Source organism: Emys orbicularis, chromosome 1, assembly GCF_028017835.1.
Source record: "Emys orbicularis isolate rEmyOrb1 chromosome 1, rEmyOrb1.hap1, whole genome shotgun sequence".
In the NCBI taxonomy this organism is placed as follows: Eukaryota; Metazoa; Chordata; order Testudines; family Emydidae; genus Emys; species Emys orbicularis.
This window is the reverse complement of record NC_088683.1, coordinates 265,782,075-265,797,938: the sequence shown is the minus strand read 5'-3', so window position 1 is coordinate 265,797,938 and position 15,864 is coordinate 265,782,075. Positions and strand designations below refer to the sequence as shown.

At 41.1% G+C, this 15,864-nt stretch overlaps 1 protein-coding gene across 1 annotated transcript in view; it reads left to right on the top strand.

Annotated features, from left to right (window-relative positions):
• TPP2 (tripeptidyl peptidase 2) overlaps window positions 1–15,864 on the top strand; it is an 80,429-nt gene that overhangs the window by 17,630 nt on the left and 46,935 nt on the right. The window contains 6 exon segments of the mRNA XM_065403904.1: window positions 1,327–1,403; window positions 1,972–2,099; window positions 5,023–5,122; window positions 12,906–13,054; window positions 13,235–13,350; window positions 14,666–14,834. Coding sequence (XP_065259976.1) covers window positions 1,327–1,403; window positions 1,972–2,099; window positions 5,023–5,122; window positions 12,906–13,054; window positions 13,235–13,350; window positions 14,666–14,834 — 739 coding nt within the window.

Below are 15,864 nucleotides of genomic sequence, written 5' to 3'. Positions count from 1 at the left end.
GATCAGTTGTTGCTTCCTAGACTTGGAAAAAATCAAAGGAGAAGTTTAGTAAGAATTGAAACCAAAAAAAGTGAAACGGGACATTTTTAATAGCTAGAAAATGAGAGGATATGAAGTTTCAGGCACTGGGGTATAAGATTATATTTACCTCATGAAAAAAATACTGCATGGCACAGTTGACGTAGGAATTATCCTATGAAAACAGTCCAATGGGCTGTCTAGCCCAACATTCTGTATCCCACTTCACAAATACCTCAGGGATAAGTCCAATGCATTGGGTATTTTTGGTAATGTGGCTTTGTTTTGGGCATCCTGTGTAGGCTATCACTTTTAGCAGGATACCAGCCTGTTAATGCCATTCCGGTATTTTACAGGTCTTGAGGTGCCAGACTCTTTAGTGAAAATAGAGGATACTTTACAAGCCTCTCATAAGACAAATTCTTTTTTAATACACAATATATATTTTGTGTTGTATGAAGTGCATACAATTTTTTTTTTAGTCTGGTACAGTGAAAAACTGGAGAAGAAGATTCTAACATATGGGATAAGTGTGTATTATTTTAACATTCTTTGCTTCATATAGCACTGGTATATGGAGTTACTGGTACACTAGACAACAAAACAAACCCAGGAGAGAAACGAGATGCATCCAACAATCTCATTAAGAATTAGAGGACTTATTTTCTCTGAACAGTAGTTGTGAAAGTTGGACATTATTCCATTTCAGCAGCAAAGGCACTGGACCTCCATTATTTTATCTCTCACAGAATTCTAATTAGATATCTGTAGAAGAGAAGGAGAAAGGAAAAGAAGGTGAATGTAAACTTTTTTCAATCCAAAAAGGAATAAAAAAAAAACAATCACATGAGTGATCTGTAGAACTACCTCCATATGACCAGCATGACGAGACACTGGAATGGAGGGCCACTGCATTGGGTTTTGATTAGATTGCACAGCAAAAGAAGACTGGGCAGTACTGATTACCAACATACAGTGGCCAAGAACTAATGATCCCTAGTGTTCTATATACCCACATTCTCTTAACTATATAACTTATGAGAATAATTTGATAGTTCAACTATGCAAAGCTTGGACTTTGTGCAACATTTATTGGCTACAGGGGGAAAATCTTTTTAGTAAAGAGACAAGCTGGAAATGAAACAAATCTGCCTTTTATCAAAAACATGAATATTCATCAGAATCTTCATCAACATTCATTCATCAGTGTTATAAAATAGGCTTATAATGGTTTCATTTATATAAATGGTGTTATTTGCCATCTCTAAGGTTTTTAGTGGTAAACTTTTTTAACTTAATCTTTAACAGATGATAGAAGCAATGAAATACAAGTGTGATCTTGTCAACTACAGCTATGGAGAAGCAACACACTGGCCAAATTCTGGGTGAGTACACTGTGTTTACCATAACCAGGTTTAATACTGAAGAATACTGGTGTTAAAAATGGTTGCATTTGTGTAGTAGCACTGTCAACAGGAGTAAATAATCTAGACACTAATAATTCATTGATATTAAACTGCTGCAGTACATCTCAAATTGCTGAACTTGATCTATGGATTAAGTGAGCCTACTGAAATTGTCAATATTTTGTAGTATGTTGCAATACTCTTTCTGGGAAAAAATATATAGTAGTAATCCCTTTACAATGTGTGGATTGCTACAGAATCTTTCCTCAAGAATAGATTTTAATCTTGCTAATTAATTAATTTCCTTTTAAAATTGTTATGGGGTCACTCCCACACTCTACTCAGTGACCACCCTTTCAGGTCTGGCAAATAGGCTGAACATTACTCAACTATGGTCAAAAACAAAGGTAGGGTATGGAATCCTGGCCCCATCAATTAGTGGGAGCTTTGCAGTTGATTTCAATGTTGCCTGAATTGCATTCTGGATACTAAGAAGGAGGAAGAAAATATTTTGTTGCTTAAATGATGTTTTCTGTATTTATTTTAGGAGAATTTGTGAAGTAATTAATGAAGCTGTATGGAAACACAACGTAATCTATGTTTCAAGTGCAGGGAATAATGGTCCTTGCCTTTCTACAGTGGGATGTCCAGGTGGAACTACATCTAGTGTAATAGGCAAGTAGCTCTCTTTAAAAATAAATAAATAAAATTAAAGAAAGGAGAGAAATCCATACAGTTTAGAAAATATATAAATAGCTGATCTTTTACGTTATATACTTACATTAAGTGATTGAGATAAGACCTTGTAAATATCTTGTATTTATCAAAGCAAACAAATTAAGATTTACAGGATTGTAAAATCTTTTTTATGTCCCCGAGGGCAACTGTCTTAAATGGAGCTACGTTCTTGGTGTATTTCTTTAGGTACATGTGTGGTAACTGAGATTTGTTTTTTGTTAATGTTCAGAAGCCTGCTGTCTAGTCTGTGTAGTACATTTGTACTGTAAACAAAGAGCAGCCTCTTCCTCCTCCTTTGGGTGAAATTGAACAATATTTACTACTACTACTACCTGGCTGCTAACTATGCAGAAAAATACAGGCTGCTAGGCAGTTTGTCTTGATTTTTGATTTTTAATAAACTTGTAGAAGGCAAGCCTTGCAAATAGTCAAACTTGTCTTTAAATACTTCATAAGTGTAATTGTTTGTATTTAAAAAAAGACTGATCCACTCATGCCATTCATTGATCATCTTGCTATTAGCTGTTTCTACAAACTACATTTTAGTAAGTTTGATCCCAATTTATCTCTTACAAAATATCTTAGACTCAGAAGATACATTTTGACTGGGGAAAAAACACAGTTTCTAATGTTTGGTCAGATACCCTGATATGCTGCCTCTTTCCTTTCCTAATGAATCCCAGTTTTGTAACTTGGATCTAAAATTTGGCATTTGTCCAGAGATATTCTTGGGGCGGGGGGGAAATCCATTCAACTACAATGTTACATCTGAATTATCACTAAACATATATATATATATATATATATTTTTTTTTTAAGACAAGTTAGCATGTCTAATAATTAGAGCAGGAGTCTGGAGTTGAACTTGTGGGTTCTGTTCAGAGGTCCACATGTGACTCACTCTCACCTTGAGAGAACATAAAGAGGTTTAGTTGGCCCTTCAGCATAATGGGAATAATTTTTTTGGCTTGTCTTCGCTGCAGTGTTAGCCTGAGATATAACAAAGGTGTTGCCGCAACTCAACTTCCATTTACACACACAAATCTCTAGCTCAGGTTTAATGGTTCTTCAAAATCAATCTGGTTGGCTCATCACTGATATGGGTTGAATCTTGAGTGTTGCTTCCATGAGTTCGGGCTTCTCTGTGTACACTACACAGCAGATGCCAGCAGAACCCCCCTGTGGAGATGCAGCATAAGCCAACACATGGAGTTGTGCTGGCATAAATAAATCATCTTCCTGAATGACATTCGCTAATCTGACAAAAGCACTCTTCTGTCAGCATAGTTATGTCTACACTGGGGATATAACTGATATATCTGTGCCGGCAAAACTTTGTAATGTAAACTAAGGCTGGATCTACACTTAAACATTAGATTGACTTAGCTACGTTGCTCAGATCTATGAAAAATTTCACATCCTGGGTGCTGTACTTAGGTCAGTTTAACCCTTGGTATAGACACAGGTTGGTCAATGGAAGAATTATGCATTCAATCTGTCTACCGCTTTTCAGAGAGATGGCTTTACAACATTGATTGAAAAATCCCTTCCATTGATGTGGGAAGTATTACACTATGGTACTACAGCTCTGTTGCTCAAGTGTTTTGCAGTGTGCCTACTCTCACTCAAGATAGGCTAACTTAAGTCTAAGTCAAATGAAGTAGCTCAAGTGTAGTGACTCATGCTGTTGCAGTGAAGACAAGCCCTTTTGAGTATTTTGAAATCTGCAGGTGAAAATAACTTTGTTTATCCCATTAATAGTAAAGGAAATTGTGAACATCAGTGTGACTAAATCCTCACATGTAAATCTTGGTATTCCTGGGAAATCTTTTTTTCTAAAGGGTTGGCTATAGGACAGACATGGGCAAGAGCGCAAATTCCAACTAGATGAATTTAGGGTTGCTTGCTTAAAATGAGGAAAGCTACTAGATAGGCCAAGACAATGACACTTTGGCTGAAAGGTCGTCAATGCAATATACTTCTCCTAAAATAATTCTTTTGGGGAAACCTGTTCTCAGAACCCTGCATAGTTAACTTGTATAGCTGTGCTGTAACTGACATTGTAAATTGTTTCCGTACCACTCGTTCTCATGTCTCATTTTACTACAGCCTGTGACTTTTGAAACCTTAAAGGCTTTACTTTGCACATTTTTGTCTTGTCAAGATTCTGTTTTCTCCAAGACCATTGGAATTTATCATCTGAGACAATTAAGAACTTTGAAAGTGAATGTGTACTATTGCACTTGAATGAGTGTGTTTTAAAATATATATACACAGAAGAACCCCGTTTATCCGGTCTAATTGGGATTGGGGGCCAGATCAGATAATAAAAACTCTGGATAAACCAGAGAATGTGAAAAGGCGGTGCTGCAGCGCCATCTGTTGGCTGCAGGAGAGATCTCCCACTTCTGGCCCTGGAGTCCTGGTTGTTTTGGTAAATGCGGAGAGCTGGTTAAGAGTAGGTCAGATAAATGGGGTTCTACTATGTGTGTGTGTATGTATGTATGTATGTATGTATGTATTTTCACATTACAAGTTAAATAGTATTTTATAATGACAAAGGGTATAGACTGAAATAGGCACAGAATATATCACGGTTGCTACTATATACAATACCTGCTCGGTCTTCAAATTTACTCTCTAAAGTACAAAACTTTATTGAGAAAAAACTTAACTGTTTCTCAATATCTGTCAAACTTTATGCTAGCTGAAGCTTACAGTGTTTCTAAAAAATGTAATTGTTTTCCACACTAAAACAGTTAAAATATACATACTGTTTATTTAAAGTTATTTTTGTGTATGCCATAGGCTACAGACAAGGTTATTCTAAAGTTGAGAATACTGAAATCTTTTTTTATAGGTGTTGGTGCATATGTATCACCTGATATGATGGTTGCTGAATATTCTTTGAGAGAGAAACTACCAGCGAATCAGTATACTTGGTCATCGAGAGGTCCTAGGTAGGTTATGTATAATCCACAAATTCACAGGCTGCATGGCTGATTTTAATTGTAGAATCAAAGTTCGTCAGAAGACAGTAGCAGAGAAGTGTAACTTGCCAATGAGAAGTGTTTAGTATAGACTCCCATTCTTAGATATCAAACCTCCTGTGGCTCTTGATACTTAGGATCATAGAATCATAGAATATCAGGGTTGGAAGGGACCTCAAGAGGTCATCTAGTCCAACCCCCTGCTCAAAGCAGGACCAATTCCCAACTAAATCATCCCAGCCAGGGCTTTGTCAAGCCGGGCCTTAAAAACCTCCAAGGAAGGAGACTCCACCACCTCCCTAGGTAACGCATTCCAGTGCTTCACCACCCTCCTAGTGAAATAGTGTTTCCTAATATCCAACCTGGACCTCCCCCACTGCAACTTGAGACCATTGCTCCTTGTTCTGTCATCTGCCACCACTGAGAACAGCCGAGCTCCATCCTCTTTGGAACCCCCCTTCAGGTAGTTGAAGGCTGCTATCAAATCCCCCCTCATTCTTCTCTTCTGGAGACTAAACAATCCCAGTTCCCTCAGCCTCTCCTCATAAGTCATGTGCTCCAGACCCCTAATCATTTTTGTTGCCCTCCGCTGGACTCTTTCCAATTTTTCCACATCCTTCTTGTAGTGTGGGGCCCAAAATTGGACACAGTATTCCAGATGAGGCCTCACCAATGTCGAATAAAGGGGAACGATCACGTTCCTCGATCTGCTGGCAATGCCCCTACTTATACAGCCCAAAATGCCGTTAGCCTTCTTGGCAACAAGAGCACACTGTTGACTCATATCCAGCTTCTCGTCCACTGTGACCCCTAGGTCCTTTTCTGCAGAACTGCTACCTAGCCATTCGGTCCCTAGTCTGTAGCAGTGCATGGGATTCTTCCGTCCTAAGTGCAGGACTCTGCACTTATCCTTGTTGAACCTCATCAGGTTTTTTTTGGCCCAATCCTCTAATTTGTCTAGGTCCCTCTGTATCCGATCCCTACCCTCTAGTGTATCTACCACGCCTCCTAGTTTAGTGTCATCTGCAAACTTGCTGAGAGTGCAGTCCACACCATCCTCCAGATCATTAATAAAGATATTAAATAAAACCGGCCCCAGGACCGACCCTTGGGGCACTCCGCTTGAAACCGGCTGCCAACTAGACATGGAGCCATTGATCACTACCCGTTGAGCCCGACGATCTAGCCAGCTTTCTATCCACCTTACAGTCCATTCATCCAGCCCATATTTCTTTAACTTGGCAGCAAGAATACTGTGGGAGACTGTATCAAAAGCTTTGCTAAAGTCAAGGAATAACACATCCACTGCTTTCCCCTCATCCACAGAGCCAGTTATCTCATCATAGAAGGCAATTAGGTTAGTCAGGCACGACTTCCCTTTGGTGAATCCATGCTGACTGTTCCTGATCACTTTCCTCTCCTCTAAGTGTTTCATAATTGATTCCTTGAGGACCTGTTCCATGATTTTTCCAGGGACTGAGGTGAGGCTGACTGGCCTGTAGTTCCCTGGATCCTCCTTCTTCCCTTTTTTAAAGATGGGCACTACATTAGCCTTTTTCCAGTCATCCGGGACCTCCCCCGATCGCCATGAGTTTTCAAAAATAATGGCTAATGGCTCTGCAATCTCATCCGCCAACTCCTTTAGCACCCTCGGATGCAGCGCATCCGGCCCCATGGACTTGTGCACGTCCAGTTTTTCTAAATAGTCCCGAACCACTTCTTTCTCCACATAGGGCTGGTCACCTTCTCCCCATATTGTGCTGCCCAGTGCAGCAGTCTGGGAGCTGACCTTGTTCGTGAAGACAGAGGCAAAAAAAGCATTGAGTACATTAGCTTTTTCCACATCCTCGGTCACTAGGTTGCCTCCCTCATTCAGTAAGGGGCCCACACTTTCCTTGACTTTCTTCTTCTTGCTAACATACCTGAAGAAACCTTTCTTGTTACTCTTAACATCTCTTGCTAGCTGCAACTCCAAGTGTGATTTGGCCTTCCTGATTTCATTCCTGCATGCCTGAGCAATAGTTTTATACTCCTCCCTGGTCATTTGTCCAATCTTCCACTTCTTGTAAGCTTCTTTTTTGCATTTAAGATCAGCAAGGATTTCACTGTTTAGCCAAGCTGGTCGCCTGCCATATTTACTATTCTTTCTACACATTGGGATGGTTTGTTCCTGCAACCGCAATAAGGATTCTTTAAAATACAGCCAGCTCTCCTGGACCCCTTTGCCCTTCATGTTATTCTCCCAGGGGATCCTGCCCATCTGTTCCCTGAGGGAGTCAAAGTCTGCTTTTCTGAAGTCCAGGGTCCGTATTCTGCTGCTCTCCTTTCTTCCTTGTGTCAGGATCCTGAACTCGACCATCTCATGGTCACTGCCTCCCAGGTTCCCATCCACTTTTGCTTCCCCTACTAATTCTTCCCTGTTTGTGAGCAGCAGGTCAAGAAAAGCTCTGCCCCTAGTTGGTTCCTCCAGCACTTGCACCAGGAAATTGTCCCCTACACTTTCCAAAAACTTCCTGGATTGTCTGTGCACCGCTGTATTGCTCTCCCAGCAGATATCAGGGTGATTAAAGTCTCCCATGAGAACCAGGGCCTGCGATCTAGCAACTTCTGCTAGTTGCCAGAAGAAAGCCTCATCCACCTCATCCCCCTGGTCTGGTGGTCTATAGCAGACTCCAACCACGACATCACCCTTGTTGCTCACACTTCTCAACTTTATCCAGAGACTCTCAGGTTTTTCTGCAGTTTCATACCGGAGCTCTGAGCAGTCATACTCCTCTCTTACATACAACGCAACTCCCCCACCTTTTCTGCCCTGCCTGTCCTTCCTGAACAGTTTATATCCATCCATGACAGTACTCCAGTCATGTGAGTTATCCCACCAAGTCTCTGTTATTCCAATCGCATCATAGTTCCCTGATTGTGCCAGGACTTCCAGTTCTCCCTGCTTGTTTCCCAGGCTTCTTGCATTTGTGTATAGGCACTTAAGATAACTCATCGATCGTCCCTCTTTCTCAGCATGAGACAGGAGTCCTCCCCTCTTGCACTCTCCTGCTTGTGCTTCCTCCCAGGATCCCATTTCTCCACTTACCTCAGGGCTTTGGTCTCCTTCCCCCGGTGAACCTAGTTTAAAGCCCTCCTCACTAGGTTAGCCAGCCTGCTGGCGAAGATGCTCTTCCCTCTCTTCGTTAGGTGGAGCCCGTCTCTGCCTAGCACTCCTCCTTCTTGGAACACCATCCCATGGTCGAAGAATCCAAAGCCTTCTCTCCGACACCACCTGCGTAGCCATTCATTGACTTCCACGATTCGACAGTCTCTACCCAGGCCTTTTCCTTGCACAGGGAGGATGGACGAGAACACCACTTGCGCCTCAAACTCCTTTATCCTTCTTCCCAGAGCCACGTAGTCTGCAGTGATCCGCTCAAGGTCATTCTTGGCAGTATCATTGGTGCCCACATGGAGAAGCAGGAAGGGGTAGCGATCCGAGGGCTTGATGAGTCTCGGCAGTCTCTCCGTCACATCGTGTATCCTAGCTCCTGGCAAGCAGCAGACCTCTCGGTTTTCCCGGTCGGGGCGGCAGATAGATGACTCAGTCCCCCTGAGGAGGGAGTCCCCGACCACCACCACCCTCCTCCTCCTCTTGGGAGTGGTGGTCGTGGAACCCCCATCCCTAGGACAGTGCATCTTTTGCCTTCCAATCGGTGGAGTCTCCTTCTGCTCCCTTCCCTCAGATGGGTCATCTAGTCCACTCTCCGCATTAGTACCTGTGGAGAGAACATGGAAACGATTGCTCACCTGTATCTCCATTGCTGGTGCATGGACGCTCCTCTTTCTCCTTCTGGAAGTCACATGCTGCCAAACTTCTTCACAATCCTTCTGTCCCTGCTGTGCCTGCTCTGAATCTTCAGAACATTGTGGCCGTAGAAGCATCTCCTGACGTCTGTCCAGGAAATCTTCATTTTCCCTTATGCAACGCAGTGTTGATACTCGTTTCTCCAGCCCTCGAACCTTCTCTTCCAATATGGAGACCAGCTTGCACTTCGTACAGACAAAGTCGCTTCTGTCCTGTGGAAGAAAGACAAACATGGCACAACCTGTGCAGGTTACAACCGCTGATCGCTCACCTTCCATATCCCTGTCCTCTTAAGAGCTTCCTCAGCTGTTGCAGGAACTACTCAGAGAAACCTGCAGATGAAAGCCTCAGTGAGCTCTCTCCAGGCGAGCTCCCAGGAAAACTCCCTCTGTTAGCCTCTGCTGTTCGCCGCTCAGCTGGTTCGCTGCTGACTGCCCTTATATACCAGTCAGGCCCACTCAAGGCCCACCTGGAACAAAGCACTCCCAATTCACACTTTTCAAACAAACAAGCAAGCAATCAAGCACACGGTCAAACTGACCAACTGTCCCAGCAGCAGACACTCAGATACTCACCAACACAGCCCCCCTAATGCAGCACTTAGCGTACCTCCTCTCGGACAGCTCCCAGGCAAACTCCCTCTGTTGCACCACTTCAAATTGCCTTTTCACAAAGCATTCACGGTATACCTCAGGGAAATGTAGAATACCAGTGCTCTCCTTTATTCATTCCTTTGTTCCTGTGGTTAGTGAAAGTTTGCTCTGTAGCTATCTGGTTGTCATCTGTTGCCCCCTTAAAGAAAAATGTTAATACTGCTAAAAGATGTTGAAGCTAACAAACACTACTGTGAGGAAGATTCTGTTTGGCCTTTTCTGGAGTTTATCTCAGGTTTCTGTTTGTTAGTTTGTGTGTAGTTGCAGCTTTCCAGTAACTTTGAATGCTGCTTAGAGAGTGAGCAAAAGGGATCTACAATCGAGATTGATGCTTAGTTTGTCTTGGCACTGATCACGTCGCTCAACATGCAAAACCTTTCTGAGGATTTTGCATAGGCCCTTAAAGGTGAATTGCAAAGCAAAAATAGTTTGCCTTTTATGAATATAAGTATGGCCTCAGATCTAAAGAAATTGTGTGTTCTTGCAAACAGCAGAAATATCAGGCCTCCACTTTTCTTCCTTTTGCTTGGCTAAATGATTAGACATATTGCATCTCATACAACTCAGATTTCTGCAGCAAGCTTACCATTGAAGAGGGAAAATGCAGAGGTTTAGATTAAGAATTGGTAATCCTTTTCCTCTCATTTGGGGACAGTGAGAACTGCAACTCGAATTTCAGCTTCATGTGACATTGCTATTTAAGTTCTTCAGAGACATCTTTGCCAAATGAGGATGAAAAAAATCCAGAAATAACCTTCTACATACATTGTTCTAAAAAGGGTCAGGAAAACTTTTTTTAGGTAGCACTTTTGTCATAAAGGAGCAGTGTGAGCATATTTTTCTTTGCAATTCAACTTTAAGCTCCATGAGTATTCCCCAAAAATGTAAACCTGATTGATCTGTCTGAAAGACCTCCAAGAAGACTTAAGTTGAACAATGGTCCATTTTACATCAGGATTCTCTGCTTCTAAGTGGCGATGGGGGTGGGGGGAGTTGGCAAAAATCTTTCCAATTGCTGGCCTGGGGAATACAAAGAGTCCCCTTCATTGTACTCTAGGTTTGCGGAACGCAGAGTGCAAAGAAGACCGCAGGGACCTAAAGTTCAGTTAGCTTGGTCTTCACTTATATAGCTTCTTACATATAAAATTGATGGGGTCTAAATTAGTTGTTACCACTCAAGAAAGAGATCTTGGAGTCATTGTGGATAGTTCTCTGAAAACATCCACTCAGTGTGCAGCGGCAATCAAAAAAGCAAACAACGTTAGAAACTATTAGGAAAGGGATAGATAAGAAGACAGAAAATATCATAATGCATGCAGTATTCAAGATGGATTTATATAGAGGCAATATGACTGCCGCTGCACACTGAGTGGATGTTTTCAGAGAACTATCCACAATGACTCCAAGATCTCTTTCTTGAGTAGTAACAACTAATTTAGACCCCATCGATTTTATATGTAAGAAGCTATATAAGTGAAGACCAAGCTAACTGAACTTTAGGTCCCTGCGGTCTTCTTTGCACTCTGCCTTCCGCAAACCTAGAGTACAATGAGGGGGACACTTTGTATTCCCCATCTTGAATACTGCATGCAGATGTGGTCACCCCACTCAAAAAAGATATACTGGAATTGGAAAAGGTTCAGAAAAGGGCAACAAAAATTATTAGGGGTATGGAACGACTTCCGTATGAGGAGAGATTAATGAGACTGGTACTTTTCAGCTTGGAAAAGAGACAACTAAGGGGGGATATGATTGAGGTCTATAAAACCATGACTGGTGTGGAGAAAGTAAATAAGGAAGTGTTGTTTACTCCTTCTCATAACACACGAACTAGGGGTCACCAAATTAAATTAATAGGCAGCAGGTTTAAAACAAACAAAAGGAAGTATTTCTTCACACAACGCACAGTCAACCTGTTGAACTCTTAGCCAGAGGATGCTGTGAAGGCCAAGACTATAACAGGGTTCAAAAAAGAATGCACAAAGGGGCCCTAAAAACCCCAGGCTGGAGATTGCACAGGCATTGTGGGCAGAAGACTGCTGTAAGGCTGTCTCCAAAGGATCCTATGGCAAGGCCCACTGGATGGGCATTCCAGTATGGTGTTGCAGCATGCAGTGCTATAGAGATTCCAGGCAGAGCTGCCCCTGATCGATAGAGCAGCATGGGGTGAGGCAGCAGTTACTTAGGCTTGGTATACACTACAATTATGTAGTGGCTTATGTCGACCTAACTCTGTAAGTGTCTACACTACAACGTTGCTCTTGCCGATGCAAGTTGCTCACTACATCAACCTAATAATTCCACTTCTGCGAGAGGCGTAGTGCTTAGGTCGATGTAGTTAGGGTGACAAGGTGTCTGTGTAGACACTGTGACTTACGTTGCCTGTTGGCTGTCAGCCCTGCCTGGGGGCTCACAGCAGGAGCCCCATCCCACCCTACAATATCTCTGACAGTTAAGTTGGTGGAAGAGTTTCTGGTCAGGATGTGCACCACTGACAGGTGGTAATTACTTGGTGGCTGTGCTTAGGTCGACTTAACTTTGTAGCATAGACAAGGCCTTAAGATAGGCCCCAGGGCTGTCTGGATTGTGCCAGGGGTTTCTCCAGTCCCTGAAACAGTCCAGAACCATCTTAAAGCCACCATAGGCCTCTGAGCTGTCCTTCAGTTCAGGACATTGCCTTTAAACTTTAAAGTGTGGGAGTGACCACAAACCAGAAATTAAGGAGTTTAGTTTTGCATCCCCTTTTGCTCTCCCTCACTATTACCATTTTTGTAGGAAAAAATTAGGGGTAAATACATTTGTCGTGCTTGACCGTCATACTTGAGTACCTAACAGATTAGGCATCTAAAATAACTTGAAATACAATACTGGATGTCTAACTTTTGGTTCGGAGATTTGTTCCTTTGACAAACTGGAGTCTGTGATAGATAACTAAAAATCATCTGTTTTACCAGTTCCAAAAAATTCAATGTTATAGGAGTTTAATATTTATTTTCTCCTAAGTGAAGTTTTTATAGTCAAGTCATGACTGAATAGTATGAAAATGCTAAAAAAAAAAAAAAAAAAAAAAAATTGTTTAATGTCAAAATCATTTTTGAATTTGGTAGTATCTATACAGTAGTGTTAGAGAATGCAGCTGAACACTGAAATACTTGTATGATTAAATACAGTAGTATGATAGCTTTAATGTGAAATGGTTGGTTGTATAAACAAATATTTGGATTTCAATAATCGTATCATAACTTTTTAGTACCGATGGAGCCCTTGGAGTGAGTATCAGTGCGCCAGGAGGAGCTATTGCTTCTGTTCCTAACTGGACTTTACGAGGAACACAGCTCATGAATGGCACATCTATGTCTTCACCTAATGCATGTGGAGGCATTGCTTTAGTCCTGTCAGGTAATGAATATTGTCTCTCTTTGTTAGAGAGAAATTTTTGTCTTTTCATTATTGCACAATTTTATAAATTGAAATCCAATAATATTACTGAAGCAACCTATGTCTCTTACATTTAATAAGAGTTAATAATGTTGAATCTTCATGTTCTTTAATGTTTTATCAATAACACTGTAATTTCAGGACTCAAAGCTAATGATGTTCATTACACTGTTCACTCTGTCAGAAGAGCTTTAGAAAATACTGCAGTGAAGGCTGAAAATATAGAAGTGTTTGCACAAGGACATGGTATTATTCAGGTACTTAACAGCATAGATGCAAAAATTATGCAAATCATCAACTTTAAAGGAATATTGTCAACTTGAAATCTGGTCACTAAGTAGTTGCAAGTGCTACACAAGTCCATTATAATCACACTTTTCTTTCTGAATCGCTTTTTCTCTTTGCTGTGCAATAACCCACACAAATAGGAAACTGGCTCTAAAGAAGTTCGTACAGTAAAACAGATTATATACTCAGATAGCTGTTAACTGTTCAGATTACTTCGTGTATTTAAGTAGAATGACTTCATTAGGTATGATAACAAAAGCATTGAATGAAAACATCACTTTTTTCATCCTAACAATTAGCTTGTGGGTTTATGCTGAATCTGCTGCTTCCTGGTTGTTTATTTCTTTTGTTTGTTTTTCCAAGCAAGGAGTTTCATTGGAGCCCAGTTCACCAATATTTTTTTTTAAATGGCAAAATAAAACACAAAACAAAAAAAAATTGGAATATGCTAAGACAATAGTGACTGCAGTGTCCATAACACCATCCCTTGCCCCGCGTCGCTTCCCGCAGCCCCCATTGGCCTGGAGCGGCGAACTGCGGCCAGTGGGAGCCGCGATCGGCCGAACCTGCAGATGCAGCAGGTAAACAAACTGGCCCGGCCTGCCAGGGTGCTTACCCTGGCGAGCCGCGTGCCAAAGGCTGCCGATCCCTGCTATAGTGCCTATCTGAAAACTAATTACAGGTAAAATTTTCAATAATCCCAGAGTCATTGGCTTTCAGCAAGACTTGGGCTCCTAAGCATAGCATATGGTGTTTCACAAAGCATAGGAACTAATGGTAGTGCAACACAGGGGATCAGCATGTGAGTCCTAATGGTTATATTTAGGCTTCTAAGTCTTACTGGAAATCACTGAAACTTAAGCTCCTAAGTCACTTTTGAAAATGGTACTTGTTTTTTTGTTTTTGTTTTGGGTTTTTTTGAAAATTTTGCCCCACAGCTTTAGACTATTTTTTCCTCATTGGAGAAGGTGAATTCTTTCTCCTCCATTCTACGTAATATGCCCAACCTCCAGCCAGCACACCTTGTCAAGGCATCTTGAATGCAGCTCCCTCTTGCAATGTTGTGCATAGCCACTGTAGGCTGTTTTAGAGCACTGCAGTACTCGCTATGTCTGCTGGCATAGGAGACAAGGTATAACCATTGCAATTCAAATGCCAAACCCTTGTGTTTCCCTACCATTAGTGGCTATGCTTTCTAAAAACTTCATCTAGAAGTTGGGTATTTTCTATTGTGACTACTGTAGGGTTAAATGAGTATATTGGAACACTGTCTTTTCTCAATAGGTTGATAAAGCCTATGACTACCTCATTCAAAATTCATCATTCACAAGTAACATAGGTTTTACTATTACTGTTGGAAACAACCGTGGAATCTACCTCAGAGATCCTGTCCAGATAGCTGCACCTTCTGACCGAGGGGTTGGCATAGAACCTGTTTTTCCTGAGAATACAGGTAGGGAAGAAGCTGGTTATATAAACATGTTTAGGAATGTTGTTTAAATTCAATGAGGACTTGGGTCTAAAGATCACACAATTAGGTAACACTATATGTTTAAATGAAAAATATATGATGTAGTGAGTTGTCATGTATCTGTATTATAAAAAAAGCTGCTACTCTTAATTATAGTTTTAATAGTTTGAATCAAGGTGGTTTTTCCATGATAACACAGCTGAATCGAGATGGCTTTTCCATTCTAAACCCTTGGTTTTAGTCTCTGCTTTTTCACAGGTTCATTTGGAGGGTGAAGTCCTTCATGTTTTTAACTCAAGCGTGTCTTTCTTTATTTTGGAGAAATTTGAAATGAAAAATACCAAGTGTTTTAAATGAACGTGGGGAAAATATTCAAAACATTTTAAAATTTCCTGTAACTTGAATAATCTGTGTGAATTTAAAACTTCAATTTTTGCATCTTATGTAGCCCTCTATGGGAATGTATACATTTTCAAATGTGAAAGCGCTTAGTTGAGAAATAACTAATTCCTGGATATGGCCTCTTGTGGCCACAAACTTTCAGGGTCGAAGTTGTCTATGAAGGACTTGCACTTCCATCAGTTCTTTTTCTGTGATCAGTAGTTGCAGAAGTCCTTTTTAAAAAGTTTTTAAAATCAGATTTCTAGCTTTTTCTCTTAACACTTGTGTATAGTTAAGTTAGGGTAGCCTTGGGATTTTAGTATTGGTGTGTGCCGTAGTGCACTTAAGTCATGATTCAATACTTGGATCTTTTGAAGTCTGGATTCAGGAGGTATATATCTTGCCCTTCATCATCTCTCAATTGTGCCCAGCCAAGCGTCTTCTCTGTTTTAGGGGGAGTCGTCCATATTGGTACATAGTTTGTTGTTTTACAGAGTGTAGTTTTATACCCTGAGACATGGCTTTTGTAAGAGTAAATATATTTAGTCTGCTAATTTGCCTCCGTTAATCTCTAAAGAAGCTTTGTTGCTCTTTTTTACTTTGTAATTTACCCTTGAAACTAGAAGGAAAA